General features: G+C 45.7%; 1 protein-coding gene across 3 annotated transcripts in view; it reads left to right on the top strand.

Moving 5' to 3' along the window:
* Positions 1–17,860, top strand: part of ktn1 (kinectin 1) — a 41,564-nt gene that overhangs the window by 14,678 nt on the left and 9,026 nt on the right. For all 3 annotated transcript variants that reach the window (XM_045723483.2, XM_045723482.2, XM_014210812.3), the window contains exons 2-23: positions 9,568–10,193; positions 10,449–10,607; positions 10,819–10,923; positions 11,100–11,335; positions 11,503–11,634; positions 11,804–11,910; positions 12,065–12,209; positions 12,634–12,730; positions 12,858–13,036; positions 13,333–13,401; positions 14,882–14,919; positions 15,061–15,151; positions 15,548–15,616; positions 15,720–15,757; positions 15,880–15,970; positions 16,091–16,159; positions 16,272–16,309; positions 16,421–16,511; positions 16,679–16,776; positions 16,879–16,972; positions 17,070–17,110; positions 17,230–17,320. In XM_045723483.2, the coding sequence (XP_045579439.2) occupies positions 9,569–10,193; positions 10,449–10,607; positions 10,819–10,923; positions 11,100–11,335; positions 11,503–11,634; positions 11,804–11,910; positions 12,065–12,209; positions 12,634–12,730; positions 12,858–13,036; positions 13,333–13,401; positions 14,882–14,919; positions 15,061–15,151; positions 15,548–15,616; positions 15,720–15,757; positions 15,880–15,970; positions 16,091–16,159; positions 16,272–16,309; positions 16,421–16,511; positions 16,679–16,776; positions 16,879–16,972; positions 17,070–17,110; positions 17,230–17,320 (2,703 nt within the window). In that variant the 5' untranslated portion in view covers position 9,568. The remainder of the gene's footprint in view (positions 1–9,567; positions 10,194–10,448; positions 10,608–10,818; positions 10,924–11,099; positions 11,336–11,502; positions 11,635–11,803; positions 11,911–12,064; positions 12,210–12,633; positions 12,731–12,857; positions 13,037–13,332; positions 13,402–14,881; positions 14,920–15,060; positions 15,152–15,547; positions 15,617–15,719; positions 15,758–15,879; positions 15,971–16,090; positions 16,160–16,271; positions 16,310–16,420; positions 16,512–16,678; positions 16,777–16,878; positions 16,973–17,069; positions 17,111–17,229; positions 17,321–17,860) is intronic.

Below are 17,860 nucleotides of genomic sequence, written 5' to 3'. Positions count from 1 at the left end.
GGTCGTATTCTGCGAATGTTGTAGAGCATGAACCTACAGGATCGGGTCACCGCCTTGATGTTAGTGGAGAACGACAGGGTGTTGTCCAGGGTCACGCCAAGGTTCTTAGCACTCTGGGAGGAGGACACAATGGAGTTGTCAACCGTGATGGCGAGATCATGGAACGGGCAGTCCTTCCCCGGGAGGAAAAGCAGCTCCGTCTTGCCGAGGTTCAGCTTGAGGTGGTGATCCGTCATCCACACTGATATGTCTGCCAGACATGCAGAGATGCGATTCGCCACCTGGTTATCAGAAGGGGGAAAGGAGAAGATTAATTGTGTGTCGTCTGCATAGCAATGATAGGAGAGACCATGTGAGGATATGACAGAGCCAAGTGACTTGGTGTATAGCGAGAATAGGAGAGGGCCTAGAACAGAGCCCTGGGGGACACCAGTGGTGAGACCACGTGGTGCGGAGACAGATTCTCGCCACACCACCTGGTAGGAGCGACCTGTCAGGTAGGACGCAATCCAAGCGTGGGCCGCGCCGGAGATGCCCAACTCGGAGAGGGTGGAGAGGAGGATCTGGTGGTTCACAGTATCAAAGGCAGCAGATGGGTCTAGAAGGATGAGAGCAGAGGAGAGAGAGTTAGCTTTAGCAGTGCGGAGAGCCTCCGTGACACAGAGAAGAGCAGTCTCAGTTGAGTGACCAGTCTTGAAACCTGACTGATTTGGATCAAGAAGGTCATTCTGCGAGAGATAGCAAGAGAGCTGGCCAAGGACGGCACATTCAAGAGTTTTGGAGAGAAAAGAAAGAAGGGATACTGGTCTGTAGTTGTTGACATCGGAGGGATCGAGTGTAGGTTTTTTGAGAAGGGGTGCAACTCTCGCTCTCTTGAAGACGGAAGGGACGTAGCCAGCGGTCAAGGATGAGTTGATGAGCGAGGTGAGGTAAGGGAGAAGGTCTCCGGAAATGGTCTGGAGAGGAGAGGAGGGGATAGGGTCAAGCGGGCAGGTTGTTGGGCGGGCGGCCGTCACAAGACGCGAGATTTCATCTGGAGAGAGAGGGGAGAAAGAGGTCAAAGCACAGGGTAGGGCAGTGTGAGCAGGACCAGCGGTGTCGTTTGACTTAAAAAACGAGGATCGGATGTCGTCGACCTTCTTTTCAAAATGGTTGACGAAGTCATCCGCAGAGAGGGAGGGGGAGGAGGATTCAGGAGGGAGGAGAAGGTGGCAAAGAGCTTCCTAGGGTTAGAGGCAGATGCTTGGAATTTAGAGTGGTAGAAAGTGGCTTTAGCAGCAGAAACAGAAGAGGAAAATGTAGAGAGGAGGGAGTGAAAGGATGCCAGGTCCGCAGGGAGGTGAGTTTTCCTCCATTTCCGCTCGGCTGCCCGAGCGGAAATTGTCATGCTGGAGGGTCCTGTCAGGATGAGCCTGCAGGAAGGGTACCACATGAGGGAGGAGGATGTCTTCCCTGTAACGCACAGAGTTGAGATTGCCTGCAATGACGACAAGCTCAGTACGATGATGCTGTGACACACCGCCCCAGGCCATGACGAACCCTCCACCTCCAAATCGATCCCGCTCCAGAGTACAGGCCTCGGTGTAACGCTCATTCCTTCGACGATAAACGCAAATCCGACCATCACCCCTGGTGAGACAAAACCGCGACTCGTCAGTGAAGAGCACTTTTTGCCAGACCTGTCTGGTCCAGCAACGGTGGGTTTGGGACTATAGGCGACGTTGTTGCCGGTGATGTCTGGTGAGAACCTGCCTTACAACAGGCCTACAAGCCCTCAGTCCAGCCTCTCTTAGCCTATTACGGACAGTCTGAGCACTGATGGAGAGATTGTGCGTTCCTGGTGTAACTTGGGCAGGTGTTGTTGCCATCCTGTACCTGTCCTGCAGGTGTGATGTTCCGATCCTGTGCAGGTGTTACACGTGGTCTGCCACTGCGAGTTTGATCAGCTGTCCGTCCTGTCTCCCTGTAGCGCTGTCTTAGGCGTCTCACAGTACGGACATTGCAATTTATTGCCCTGGCTACATCTGCAGTCCTCATGCCTCCTTGCAGCATGCCTAAGGCACGTTCACGCAGATGAGCAGGGACCCTGGGCATCTTTCTTTTGGTGTTTTTCAGAGTCAATAGAAAGGCCTCTTTAGTGTCCTAAGTTTTCATAACTGTTACCTTACCGTAAATTCCGGACTATAAGCCGCAACTTTTTTTCCCAGGCTTTGAACCTCGCGGCTTAAACAATGACGCGGCTAATATATGGATTTTTCCCGCTTTCCAATTTTTTTGAAGACACCTGCCAGTGGGTCAGCACATGCCCGGAGCACACGTGCTGGTAATCCGTCTGGCCGCGCAGCCTTGTGTATGTTGACCTGTTTAAAGGTCTTTCTCACGTCGACTACGGAGAGTGTGATCACACAGTCGTCTGGAACAGCTGATGCTCTCATGCATGCCTCAGTGTTGCTTGCCTCGAAGCGAGCATAGAAGTGATTTAGCTCGTCTGGTAGGCTCGTGTCACTGGGCAGCTCGCGGCTGTGCTTCCCTTTGTAGTCTGTAATAGTTTGTAAGCTCTGCCACATAAGACGAGCATCGAAGCCGGTGTAGTATGATTCAATCTTAGCCCTGTATTGACGCTTTGCCTGTTGATGGTTCGTCGCAGGGCACAGCAGGATTTCTTGTAAGCTTCCAGGTTAGAGTCCCGCACCTTGAAGCGGCAGCTCTACCCTTTAGCTCAGTGCGAATGTTGCCTGTAATCCATGGCTTCTGGTTGGGGTATGTACGTACAGTCACTGTGGGGACGACGTCCTCGATGCACTTATTGATAAAGTAAGTGACTGATGTGGCGTACTCATCAATGCCATTGGAAGAATCCCAGGAACATGTTCCAGTCTGTGATAGCAAAACAGACACATCTCAACATCAACTGTTCAGAGGAGACTGCGTGAATCAGGCCTTCACGGTCAAATTGCTGCAAAGAAACCACTACTAAAGGACACCAATAAGGAGAAGAGACTTGCTTGGGCCAAGAAAATTAGACCAGTGGAAATCTGTCCTTTCATCTGATGAGTCCAAATGTGAGATTTTTGGTTCCAACCACCGTGTCTTTGTGAGACACAGAGTAGGTGAACGGATGATCTCCGCATGTGTAGTTCCCACCGTGAAGCATGGAGGAGGTTTGGGGGTGCTTTGCTGGTGACACTGTCAGTGATTTATTTAGAATTCAAGGCACACTTAACCAACATGGCTACCACAGCATTCTGCAGCAATACGCCATCCCATCTGGTTTGCGCTTAGTGGGACTATTATTTGTTTTTCTACAGGACAATGACCCAACACACCTCCAGACTGTGTAAGGGCTGTTTGACCAAGAAAGAGAGTGATGGTGCTGCATCAGATAACCTGGACTCCACAATCACCCGAACTCAACCCAATTGAGATGGTTTTGGATGAGTTGGACCGCAGAGTCAAGAAAAGTCAGCCAACAAGTGCTCAGCATATGTGGGAACTCCTTCAAGAGTTTTGGAAAAGTATTCCTCATGTAGCTGGTTGAGAGAATGCCAAGGCAAAGGGTGGCTACTTTGAAGAATCTAATATATATTTTGATTTGTTTTAACACTTTTTTGGTTACTACATGATTACATATGTGTTATTTGATAGTTTTGATGTCTTAACTATTATTCTACAATGTAGAAAATAATAAAAATAAAAACCCTGGAATGAGTTTTTACTGTATGTAGCAGCCATACAATCATATTCATGATCTACTATACATGTGTAATGTACTGTATGCTTTATATGATATACCGTAAATTCCAGATTATAAGCCGCAACTTTTTTACCAGGCTTTGAACCTCGCGGCTTAAACAATGACGCGGCTAATATATGGATTTTTCCCACTTTCAAATTTTTTTTTTCTCAAAAAAACACATTCTGTGACGTGCTCAGTTTTTTGGCGGCATGAAGCTTTCATTAGACCAATGAAATTGCCGAACGGGTTAAGGTCAAACAACTTTTTTGTTTACTGTTTAGATTAAATCGAGCGCTCTCAAACTTCCCATCATTCTGATTACGGTAGTCATTTTGTCACCCTCATCATGGCAAAGACACGGAGAAATGCATATGATGCAGCTTTCAAGTTGAAGGCGATTGATCTGGCTGTTGGAAAAGGAAATAGAGCTGCTGCACGGGAGCTTGGTCTTAATGAGTCGATGATAAGAAACAGCAGCGTGAGGAATTGACTCAGTGCAAAAAGACAAAGCTTACTGCTAATTTTTTATTTTTTGTTACAAGCCGTGTTTCGTTAAAGCCTGTGTAAAGTTAATTTGTTTCAATGTACCGGTAGGCACCTGCGGCTTATAGACATGCAGCTTATTTATGTTCAAAATAATATATATTTTTAAATTCAGTGGGTGCGGCTTATATTAAGGTTGTGCTTAATAGTCCGGAAATTACCTGTAATTGCCTACCGTCTGTAAGCTTAACGACTGTTCCACAGGTGCATTTTCATTCATTGTTTATGGTTCATTGAACATGGGAAACAGTGTTTAAACCCTTTTACAATGAAGATCTGTGAATTTATTTGGATTTTTATGAATTATCTTTGAAAGACAGGGTCCTGAAAAAGTGACGTTTCTTTTTTTACTGAGTTTACATTTATAAGTGATTTCAATGGGGTTTTCTCCATTTATACTGTTCAATCCAACTCTAAGCAATTATTTTCTGCATTTCCTGCACTTTTATTATAATTTCCACACTGTACCACGTCGAATACTTAAAAGGGATAATATGTGATTTTGGCAATGAGGCCCTTTATCTACTTCCCTAGAGTAAGATGAACTCGTGAATACCATTTTTATGGCTCTGTGTCTAGTGTGAAGGAAGTTGGAGGTAGTTTTGAGAGCCAATGTTAATACTGCCTCCTACCCAAGAGGTTTTCACGTCCGGATGAAAAGCGTGCCCAAAGTAAACTGCCTGTTACTCAGGCCCAGAAGCTAGGATATGCATATAATTTGTAGATTTGTATAGAAAACACTAAAGTTTCTAAAACTGTTAAAATTATGTCTGTGAGTATAACAACTGATATGGCAGGCGATACCCCGAGGACAAACCATCCCCCCCAAAAAATTCAGCCTACCACTGTTTTTAAATGGCTGTCACTTTTATTATAAGGCGAAATTCTCCCAGATTGTACTTCCTAGGGCTTCGACTAGATGTCAACAATCTTTAGAAAGAGTTTCATGCTGGTTTTTGGAAAAATGAGCCAGAAATTGTAGTTTTTCTAGGTGGCTCCCATTTTGTCTGTAGTGTTTCCAAGTGTGTGGAAGAGAGCGCGTTCTTTGGTATTTTTCTCCGGTAAAGACAATAACGATTCTGTCTTAAATTTGATCGTTTATTTACGTATTAGGGTACCTAAGGTTTGATTATAAACGTTGTTTGACTTGTTTGGAAAAGTTTATTAGTAACGTTTGGGATGCATTTTGATGGAGGGAAACTGGGATGGATTATTGACTGAAGCGCACCAACTAAACTGAGTTTTTATGGATATAAAGGACATTATCGAACAAAGGACCATTTGTGATGTATCTGGGACCTTTTGGACCCGCCTGGTTGAAATGTTTTTCATGCTTTTGTATGCAGGGCGCTGTCCTCAGATAATCGCATGGTGTGCTTTCACCGTAAAGCCTTTTTGAAGTCTGACACAGCGGCTGGATTAACAAGAAATTAAGCTTTATTTTGATGTATTACACTTGTGATTTTATGAAAGTTAAATATTTATAATTCTGTAGTTTGAATTTCGCGCTCTGCAATTTCACCGGATGTTGGACAGGTGGGACGCTACCATCCCACCTGCCCATAAGAAGTTAAAGACAACTTGCTTTGACTCTAGTGTTCCATTTGTACATGTGCATTTGCGTGGCAAAACAAACAAGAAGCCAAGCATTTATTTAACTTTTACCTAAATTCCCTTTCTCCTCCGTGTCTCATTCACTCAATTGCGTTCCGACTGCTCCCACAAGCTCCCACATAAATAAATGCCTATAAAAAAATATCAAACTTTTTTTTAATCCCTTTTATTTTACCAGGTAAGTTGACTAGGAACATATTCTCATTTACAGCAACGACCTGGGGAATAGTTACAGAAGGGATGAATGAGCCAATTGTAAACTGGGGATGATTAGGTGATGGTATGAGTGCCAGATTGGGAATTTAGCCAGGACACTGGGGTGTTCCTACTCTTACAATAAGTGCCATGGGATCTTTAGTGACCACAGAGTCAGGACACCCATTTAGCGTCTCACCCTACACAAGGCAATGTCCGGGGGCATTGGGATATATATCTTTAGACCAGAGGAAAGGGTACCTCCTACTGGCCCTCCGTCAACACTTCCAGCAGCATCTCGTCTCCCATCCAGGGACTGACCAGGACCAACCCTGCTTAGCTTCAGAAGCAAGCCAGCAGTGGGATGCAGGGTGGTATGCTGCTGGCATAACTGATGGGATACACAAGCTACATTCTTTGCAAAATGATACGTTCTATCACAAATTGGTTGATTTTGAAGTAGGAAAATGTGTTCCAACAATGAGCTGCAGTTTTGGAATAAGTGTGTCCTGTCTATTTTCCTCTTGGGCTACTTTGCAAACTACTTGTATCTTTTTCAAATTGATTAGCCTATGCTATAACCCCCCCTAAACATACAGGTTCCACACTGAAAATACGTGAAAACATTAGTTTGATAAAGACTGAGCATATTTAAGCGTAGGCCTACTTACCAAACGGATGTCGTGGCCGTAATTCATCCCCATGCGGTGTTCAATGTGGAATTGTTAGAAACCTCTAAAAACCAGGTAAAATAAACTAAATCTAAAGCCTGTATATCGAAAAGACAGATTTTTGTTGGTACCTTTTTTTTTTTTTTCAACTTGCCAAATTGAGCCCGGTTTGAATGATCACTTTTTAAGAACAACTGTTCCAGACGCACAACTTCCTTTTGAAAAATATTCAGTTCCATTTTATTATTTTTATATTACACGTTTTTTACTATAAAATAGATGTCTTGACTGTGATAAGGGCTCTGGAAATGGCAGCGGCTTTTCTTCTAAATTAACAAAGCAACGCTATGCCATTTGAGGTTACTGCATTTTTGAAGATTGTGTTGCTTAATATAATCATTTGACATTAGGTTTCAATAAATTCATCTTAAATGGCACTTGCTTTTTTTTTAGTGTGTGTGTGTGTGTGTGTGTGTGGTGTGTGTGTGTGTGTGGGGGGGGGGGGGCCACATTTTGTAATGTTTTAGCCTTAATCTAAAATGGATTAAATAAAAAATCCTCACAATACCCCATAATGACAAAGCAAAAACTGGTTTTTAGAAGTTTGCAAATGTATTAAAAATACAAAACAGATACCTTATTTGCATAAGTATTCAGACCCTTTGCTATGAGACTCGAAATTGAGCTCAGGTGCATCCTGTTTCCATTGATCATCCTTGAGATGTTTCTGCAACTTGATTGGAGTCTACCTGTGGTAAATTCAATTGATTAGACATTATTTGGAAACGCACACACTTGTCTATATAATGTCCCACAGTTGACAATGCATGTCAGAGCAAATATTAAGCCATGAGGTCGAAGAAATTGTCCATAGAGCTCCGAGACAGGATTGTGTCGAGGCACAGATCTGGGGAAGGGTACCAAAACATTTCTGCAGCATTGATGGTCCCCAAGAACACAGTGGTCTCCATCATTCTTAAATGGAAGAAGTTTGGAACTTCCAAGACACTTCCTAGAGCTGGCCGTCTGGTCAAACTGAGCAATCGGGGGAGAAGGGCCTTGGTCACTCTGACAGAGCTCCTCTGTGGAGATGGGAGAATCTTCCAGAAGGACAACCATCTCTGCAGCTCTCCAACAATCAAGCCTTTATGGTAGTGTGGCCAGATGGAAGCCACTCTTCAGTAAAGGGCACATGGCAGCCCGCTTGGAGTTTGCCAAAAGGCACCTAAAAGACTCAGACCATGAGAAACAAGATTCTCTGGTCTGGTGAAAGCAAGATTTAACTCTTTGGCCTGAATGCCAAGTGTCATGTCTGTCGGAAACCTGGCACCATCCCTGTGGTGGCAGCATCATACTGTAGGGATGTTTTTCAGCGGCAGGGACTTGGAGACTAGTCAGGATCAAGGCAAAGATGAACGGAGCAAAGTACAGAGATCCTTGATGAAATGCCTGGAGCACTCAGGACCTCAGACTGGGGTGAAGGTTCACCTTCCAACAGGACAATGACCCTAAGCACACAGGCACTCCTGCGTTGTCTTGGCTATCGGGACAAGTCTCTGAATGTCCTTGAGTGGCCCAGCCAGAGCCCGGACTTAAACTCGATCGAACATCTCTGGAGAGACCTGAAAATAGCTGTGCAGGGACGCTCCCCATCCAACCTGACCGAGCTTGAGAGGATCTGCAGAGAATAATGGGAGAAACTCCCAAAATACAGGTGTGCCAAGCTTGTAGCATCATACCCAAGAAGACTCAAGGCTGTAATTGCTGCCAAAGGTGCTTCAACAAAGTACTGAGTAAAAGGGTCTGAATACATCTAAATGTAGTATTTAAGTTTTTAAATAACCCTGGCAGACCCCCCCAGGGTGCTTGGCTGGCTACTTTTCTATTTGGCTGGCTACTCTATGCACTTGTGGAAAACGTGGTGTGTGTAAAGAAGGTAGGCTGTGGGCCGGGACAGTGTAGTCTAATAGGATCATATCACAGAGACGAGTGAGGGAGGACACACACTATCATCACTATCACCCCACACTCTCTCTCACTCACACACATACATTCTCACTGCACAGAGCTGGTTCTCTCATTCAGCAGACAACCTCTAGAAAAAGTAATTGAGTTATATTTATTACAAATCGATTCATGCGGTGTGGGAAAAGGCATTAGCTTTTCTGCTGTAGTATATCAAACCCATAAAGTATTGAGGAAGTGGCACTGGGAGCGAGGTGGAATGCCTTCTGGCATTCATATCAGGCTGGCTGGAAGTACCCAAAGCTGTTTTAATAATAATTTGGGGCGTGATTATATATGTCCTGTTATACACTTGTGTGCGCAAATGTGTGTTTTTGCCTATCCCAACTCCCACTGAGACACCCACAGGGAGTGGGGTCACATTGTACAGCGCCACTGGAACTAGGTTAAGTGCCTTGCTCAAGGGCAGAGTAACAGATTTTTCACCTCGGCGGGTCCAGTATTCAAACCAGCGACCTTTCGGGTACTGGCCCCAGTGCTCTAACCTAGAGGCTACCATCCGCCCCATTTCACGTTAGCCCATTTCCCTTTCACTGGGCTGCTCTGGCATTGGATGGGGCTGTGCCAGTGTCTGGCTGGCCTTGAAGTTTGGACTTAAACCAACTTTAAAAAAAAAATCTAAAATGTGTGTCAACAAAGAGATGTATAGGACTTTTGGGCATGAACTGATCAGCTATTTTGCTATTCAATATTTGCAGCTATGCAGCATTCGTTTTTATTTTATTTCTTGGCTGTGTTTATGACGTGCATGATACCAAAGACTCATTCTTGCTCTCTCTTCAGAATGGCGCTGGACATCTATGACTCTCAGTACCTGGTGATCCTGGCCCCATCCCTGGTCATCGCCCTCATCTTCCTCTTCTTCTGGCTCTTCATGAAGGAGACCTCCTATGACGAGGTGCTGGCCAGGCAGAAACGAGACCTCAAGCTGCCACCCTCCAAACCAGAAACCCGCAAGAAGAATGATAAGAGAAAGAGCAAGAAGAAAGAGAGCAGTAGTAGAGGGGAAGGGGGAGAGTCTGAGGAAGACCTGCGAGACTTTGACGTGGCTGACGCTGTGAGCAGCTCAACTGCGGAGGAGGAGGAGGAGGAGGAGCCTGTCCCTGTGGCTCCACCCACCCCTGTTTCTGCCCCTGTGGCAGCGCCAGCCGAGGCCCCTGCAGGGGTGAGGGAGAGGAAGAAGGAGAAGAAAGCCGCAAAGGCAGCTGCCGCTGCAGCCGCTCCTCCTGCCGAGATACCTTCGGTGAATGGCTCCAAGCAAGCTGGCCACAAAGCAGAGCCCCCTGCCCCAGTGGCTAAACCCAGTCCCCCCATAGCCCAGCCTGACCCTCAGCCCCCAGCCCAGGCTCAGACCCCCCCCCAGTCCTCTGGCAAGAAGAAGAAGGAGAAGAAGCAGAAGACAGAGGCTGGTGAGTAGAAGGCCAGGGTGGCTTTCATAGGATAAGAGGATGTGGTTCACTATGCGCTTGCCTGTGTCTGCAACGGGGGCCACTCGTTAGTGTCTGAGTGCACATCTATCCTCCCGAATCAAATCAGATTATTTAAAGCCCAGTATGAGTAGTGAGCAGGACCTTCTACACAAATGGATCACAAGGCCATCATAATGGCATCCTCTTTTCCTCCATCTCTAAAGCCTAATTGTCCTTGTGTTGGTTCCTGTCTAGTGGAAGAAGAGATTAAGGTGGATAAAGCTCCAGCTCCAGTCAAAAAGGAGGTTCCCGTGCCGGTAGAAACCAAAGCCCAGGATGGAGCGGCCCCCCCAGCCACCACCTCAACCAGTGGCAAGAAGAAGAACTCTGCCAAGAAGCAGAAGACTGAGCATGGTAAGGATGATGTAGACCTACTGATACTGCAGGTTAATCAAAGTCAGAGCAGGTTCAGACATTGTTCAAAGCTGCTAGCAGAAAGCAAAACAAATCTTACTCTGCCTTTTTTTTTAAATGTATTTATTTATTTATGAAATCCTTGGGCCCACTCTCAATTTGTGTGCCTTGTCTGGCCCCAAACATGACAATGTGTTTCGGTCTCCCTCAGCCCAAGTAGATGATATCCAGCCTGACTCTGCAGGTCCTGCTAACCACCATGGTGATGCGCCCTCTAAGGGAAGTGTCAAGAAACAGAAGAATGAGATGGATAAAGGTGAGTAACCTACACTCCAATATATAGCTACTATATCATGTTTTAAACCTGACATATGAACAATTACATCTGATAAATCTATTTAAACTGCATCATTCTATTCCACTCCGCTGCCATGCAACACTTGTATAACACATCATAGTTCATCCTCTGCCTGTATGTGTGTGTATTTGTAGAGAACTCTGAGGTGAAGCTGAAAGAGCTGCTGGTGGGCCTGGGAAGTCTGGCCCTGTCACAGGCAGAGGCTGTCAGTGTGGTCACTGTGCTTAAAGAGAAGAACCCGTCTGCCCTGGACGCTTGGCAGAAATCTGCAGCGAAGGCTGACCCCTCATCCCTGGAGAGAGAGCGGCTCCTCACCACTCTGCAGGAGGAGGCCTCCATCGCCAAGGACAAGGTCCAGCAGCTCAGCAAGGTGCAGCTATACATAATCATAAGATGACCTTAACCCGACCATACCGGTACCATAATATATATTCATTGACTACATCACTGGTTTATTACCTGTGGACTCTGGCCGTGGCTTGGTGCCATTTCATTCCAATGCTGATTCGCTGCCATTTCTGCCCTGTCCGTTGTTAGGAGCTGCAGCAGGAGAAGCAGAAGACTGTGAGGGCGGAGGCTGTTCTGAGGGACCAGCGTGGGGCGCTGGAGAAGGAGCTGAATGTCATGCAGGCTAAATCCCAGGGAGAGCTCCAGGGCATACAGATGAAGGTGACCACCATCCACCACTCTGATACCTTTACTTAAACAGGCCAAACCTCAACTACCATCACTTTTTACTGTCATGCTTTATACTCCAACATCAGTCCTGAGGCAGTATAGACGAGTGTTTCTGTCTGATGCTGTATGTTTGGTGGTACTGACTCCCAATGTTGTGTAGTTCCAGAAGCTGAGGGAGCAGCTGGAGGGTCAGATCGCCAGGCTGCAGCAGGAGAACGGCATCCTGAGAGATGCAGTCAGCTCTGCCACCAACCAGATGGAGAGCAAGTGAGTGCCACCTCCCAGCCATCTGTTTTCTAGATTATAAAGATGTTAAGTTCTTTGATAGGTATTGTATTGCACTGTAAGAATACTAGTTGCTTTTGAGGCACGGCATGGATGAGCGTGTGGGTTGTAATAGTGGTTGTGGTGTGCATGGCAGGCAGTCGTCGGAGCTGAACCAGCTGCGCTCTGAGTACTCTGGTCTGATGAAAGAGCTGACGGAGAACAACAACAAGCTGCAGCAGGAGGAGCACCAGAGGAAGTCGCTGGAGGTCAACTACAAGCAGAATGTGTCTCAGCTGGAGGTATGCGGTTTGTCAGGGGAGGGGCTATGACTCACATGGGCATCTAATTTAGTTATTTATTCAGCCCATAGTTTACTAGGCTGCCCCACAGAGATTAAACACAAAGGAATCTCTCCTTCGTGGTCAGACCTGGACTGTTTCGGGTTTCTCACTGTAACCATGGGAGGGCCTGTGTCCACCCTTCCTAAGGGAGGGGTCTGGGTGGTGTGTAATAGAACAGGGAAGTGGAGGATTGTGTTAGCTCAGGAAGTGGGTCTGTTTGAGGCTTTGTGCTCAGTATGAACACTGCTTCCCTGCAACAGACACCCAGGTCAGCCTTTCCTGTGTTCATCACCATAACCACAGTACAGTGAGATGGATTCTGAGAGGTTGTGTCAGTGTATGTTCACTGTCAAAGTGCCAAGTGTTGTCCCGTGATCACCAGGCTCAACTGCAGGAAGCTAAGCGCCGCTGGGACGAGCTCCAGAACTACCTCCACAACGTCAACGCAGAGAGGGAGAAACTTCATGCTGCTAAAGAAGGTGCTCACAAAGATTCTATAAACAGACCTCTGAAACGCAAACTAATGCGCGACTCATTGCCAATATGTAAGAAATGTTACATATGATGAATGTGATATGACTGGGTCTGGTGTCTCTCCTCTCTCAGAGCTGCAGAGCCAGCTGCTGGCGGTGGAGACGGAGATGAGCAACAAGAACAAGGAGATCCAGACGCTGCACAGCAGCCTGACCGACACCATAGTGTCCAAGGACCAGGTGGAGCAGAAGGTGATGCAGCTGCTGGAGGTGTCCCAGCACAGCCTGGCTGACAACTCAGCGCAGGTCCAGGTAGGGGAACACAGCCCTTATTGTTGTAATGACAGATGTGATGTGTATAACAATAACACATTCCCTAGTGTTTACATTCACCAATGGTTGACAGTTAAACTTGGATGTTAAAGTTATTGTGCCACGTATAAACAGGACTTCACACTCAAACCATTTGGAAACGAGGGAGAGAAGTAGTTAAAGGGAAACTGTTTTAGTTGAGAGACTGAAATGGGCCAAATATTTGAATTATTTTAGTATTTGTATTTTTCATATTCTGCTATGCACTGAACATAACGTCCTTTTAATCCTGACAGGATCTCCTAAGGGAAAACAGTGGCCTTCAGGCCCAGATTGAGACTCTGCAGAACCAGTTGAGCTCACAGGTATGTTTCAACATGTTTCACCCTTTAGTTCATCAACAAGAGTTCATATGTTTCGATGTACATTACCAGTCAAAAAGGTTTGGACACACCTACTCATTCAGGGGTTTTTCTTTATTTTTACTATTTTCTACATTGTAGAATAATGGTGAAGACATCAAAACTATGAAATAACACATATGGAATCATGTAGTAACCAAAACTTGTTGGCTGCTTTTCCTTCACTCTGCAGTCCAACTCATCCCAAACCATCTCATTTGGGTTGAGGTCAGGTGATTGTGGAGGCCAGGTCATCTGATGCAGCACTCCATCACTCTCCTTCTTGGTCAAATAGCCCTTACACAGCCTGGAGGTGTGTTTTGGGTCATTGTCCTGTTGAAAAACAAATGATAGTCCCACTAAGCGCAAACCAGATGGGATGTTGTATCGCTGCAGAATGCTGTGGTAGCCATGCTGGTTAAGTGTGCCTTGAATTCTAAATAAATCCCCAACAGTATCACCAGCAAAGCACCCTACATCACGCCTCCTCCATACTTCTCAGTGGGAACCACACATGCTGAGATCACCCGTTCACCTACTCTGCGTCTCACAAAGACATGGCGGTTGGAACCAAAAATCTCACATTTGGACATTGCCTGTGTTTCGTGGCCCAAGCAAGTCTCTTTTTCTTATTGGTGTCCTTTTAGTAGTGGGTTTCTTTGCAGAAATTTGACCATGGAGGTCTGACTCACTCAACGTCAACTGTTCAGAGGAGACTGTCTGTTACGTGAACTCTCTGAAGCGTTTGTTTGGGCTGCAATCTGAGGTGCAGTTAACTCTAATGAACTTATCCTCTGCAGAAGAGGTAACCGGGTCTTCCTTTCCTGTGACAGTCCTCATGAGAGCCAGTTTCATCATAGCTCTTGATGGTTTTTGCGACTGCACTTGAAGAAACGTTCAAAGTTCTTGAAATTTGACTGACCTTCATGTCTTAAAGTAATGATGGACTGTCGTTTCTCTTTGCTTATTTGAGCTGTTCTTGCCGTAATATGGACTTGGTCTTTTACCAAATAGGGCTATCTTCTGTATACCTCCCCTACCTTGTCACAACACAACTGATTGGCTCAAACGCATTAAGAAGGAAAGTAATTCCACTATTTAACTTTTAACAAGGCACACCTGTTAATTGAAATACATTCCAGGTGACTACCTCATGAAGCTGGTTGAGAGAATGCCAAGAGTGTGCAAAGCTGTCATCAAGGCAAAGGGTGGCTACTTTGAAGAATCCCAAATATAAAATATATTTTGATTTATTTAACACTTTTTTTTGGTTACTACATAATTCCATATGTGTTATTTCATAATTTGATGCCTTTACTATTATTCTACAATGTAGAAAATAGTAAAAGATAAAGAAAAACCCTTGAATGAGTAGGTGTGTCCAACCTTTTTGACTGGTACTGTATATGTGAGTGTGTTGTGACCACTGTCTTCCCTCTTTCAGGCCACTACTGTATCCCACTTTGAGGAGCTACAGAAGCTGTAAGTGTTTCCCCAGCCCACTTGCACATCTGTGTAGCCTGATCCTTGAATGTCCGTCTGTTCCATATAATGTCCTCTCTGACTCTTGTCCCTGTCATATGGGTTGTGTTGCTGACTCTTGCCCTGTGTGGTTGTGTCCAGGCTGGCTGAGAAGGAACTGCAGAGGAAGAGTCTGGAGGACTCCCTGAATGGTGAGAGGAGCAGTGGCGCCAGCAGGGAAACTAACATGCAGGTACCTCCAGTAATACTCTGTAATACTGTCTAAACCCCCATTATTACACCAGCTCTGTAAAATACGGTCTGTTAACCGGATGGAATGTGTTGAGCTGTAGGAATGCTGCTCACAGTACAGTGGATTGATTTGTTGGCTTACTATACATGGAAGTTATTTATTTGTGAAGCATAGTAGCTAGTACAGTTATAAAACAGAACTATGATAAGCCCTCTGGGCCGCCTTTGTTCATTAAAACAAAGTAAATTAGCTGAAAATGGTCATTAGGATAAAGATATTATCAAACTACTGTAGACCTACATGCACACTGTCAAATGAATAGTGATATCTCCTTTGTGTGAGATGAATGTTGTTGAATCTGGGCTTCCTGCCCTCACCCTCCTCTCTCCTCCACAGGCCATGCACAATGAGAACATGTCACTGAAGGTAGAGCTCCAGAATCTGCAGGCTCAGATTTCTGAACAGGTCAGAAGTGAAACACACCTGTTTTCTTAGATGGAACTCCTGCTGTGATCTACCAGTTCCTCAGTATGCATAACTCTCTGACACACCCTCTCTCCCCATCTAGACTGCTTCTCAGCTGGCCTTGGACCAGTTCCAGAGGAGGTATGTGAGAACGGAGAGCATTAAGACCACACCAGAAAACAATGTTATACTTCACATTGACCCTGTCTCACTATGTCTCTTTGTGTTGTTGTCTCCCCCCCCCCCCCCACCGCCACACACAGTTTCCAAGAGCGGGAGGAGAACATCAAGACTGTGGAGGACCTGCTGAAGATGGGGCTGATTGAGGTGGCCAATAAGGAGGAGGAATTGAAGGTGAGCAGTGTTCAGGGGAATGAGCTTGATCACCCCACCAGATAAACACAGTTTTGATCGTGCATTTTGTAAACAAAAATGATGTTGAAGTGTTTGAAATCAAATTGCTTTCTCGGTCAGACTGTAAGAGAAGAGAAGGAGGTTTTGAAACAAGAGATGGTGGCTTTAAAGCTTCAGACTACTGAACAGGTATGTTACGCACACTTTTTTCCCCCCACACGGATCTGCTGTCTCTTTTTATTTTGATAGTCTCAACTCCGTTCCCTCATGGATTCTCCCTCTTGTCTTTTCCTACTCTCAGAAATTGTCCGATTCGATAGTGGACGCACTACAGAGCAAGTAAGTCAATGAAAATACCTATTTTTCCCTAGCAACTGCTATGAAACAGCTTGCCATATTCATGGACAATTTGTTCTGTGTTCGCCAAGTTTTGTTGTTCTGTGTTTCAAGGATCCAAGAGAAAGATGAGCAGATTAAGTCAATGGAGGAGAGCCTACAGGCAGCACAGGCGAGTGACTCCAGCAATGGGATGACCATTGAGGTGTGTGTTCATAGTCTCTCTCACTCACTCTCTCTCTCTCAAAATTCAAGTTAAGGGCTTTATTGGAATGGGTTTAGACTTTTCCCAATGTTACTGTATTGGTTCTAGACTGTGCTGTGTCTCCCTGCTGGGTGTTTGGTGTGACCCTGTGTTTGTTGACCCTGCAGTCTCTGGAGCAGCAGGTGGTGGGGCTGGAGCAGCTGAGACAGAAGGAGGCTGAGGACACCACCAGTGCCAGAAACCAGCTCCTAGAACTACAGACACAGTAAGCCTACTGTACTATCCTTAAGCCTATTGTACTACTCTTTCCTACTCGATTAATGGCATTGTACCCTGAGAAATTAGACTGACACACACTTTGTTGCAGGCTTGTTGCTAAGGACCAGGAGATCCAGACCCTACAGAGTGAGTTGGAGGCGAGGGCCAAGGAGGTGAGCGACAAGGTGCAGGAACTACAACAGGTGAGGGAAGAGGTGGAAACAGTTCATTAGTCATCTGTATTGGCTGAATGGGAGAGGGTGAAGAATAACAAGTTAAGTAACTTACTTCTTGTTCTAGCTGACCCACACAGAGGCCCCAAGCCCGGAACTGCTGACAGCGTGAGTAACAGCAATACTTCACAGAATTCCCTTCAGTATACAGTAGGTGTCCCTTGGCATGGGGCTATCCAGCAGCGTTATGCTTGGTAATGTATGTGTGGTGGTGTTCTGTCCTCCAGGTTGGCAGAGAAGGAGAAGCAGGTGTCTGATCTCCAGGGAGAGCTGGCTAAGATGAGGGAGTCCCTGGAGCTTCACAGGAGCAAGAACAACGTAGGTGTCCCGTCCTGTGCTGCAGACAGTCCTGCTGCTTCCCCAGCCCACACCCACACTACCTACCTCTCCAGTCTAGCCCTGACATACATCTGCAGACCTCATCCTGTATATACTCTGCTGAACCAGGGGTTCTCAAACCCTTCCTCAGGGACCCCCCAGCCATTCTATGCATTTCAACTATTCTGGAGCTAACACACCTGATTCAACTTGTCAACTAATTATCAAGACTAGGTGAATCAGATGAGTTAGAAAAGGGCTACACCAAAATTGTGATTTCTGAGGGGTCCCTGAGGAGAGGTTTGAGAACCACTGCCCTAAACCACACCTCTCAGTTATGTCACTCTACCCATGCATCTGCAGTCCTGTGCACCTCTGCTTCAAATGAGTAATCTCACTCTATTCATTTTCCCAAGTGGATAAATTGCATTTTGTCACAGACTATGAATGAAATTAATAAAGCTACTTGAAATTATTCAAGTCAATGATTTCTCTACCATTACATTTTAGTTCTGTTAATTTGAAATTCCATGCTTATGT

This window comes from Salmo salar, chromosome 09 (genome assembly GCF_965601325.2).
Source record: "Salmo salar chromosome 09, fSalSal1, whole genome shotgun sequence".
Lineage (NCBI taxonomy): Eukaryota > Metazoa > Chordata > Actinopteri > Salmoniformes > Salmonidae > Salmo > Salmo salar.
The sequence above is the reverse complement of the archived record's forward strand: the minus strand, read 5'-3'. Positions and strand labels throughout refer to the sequence as shown.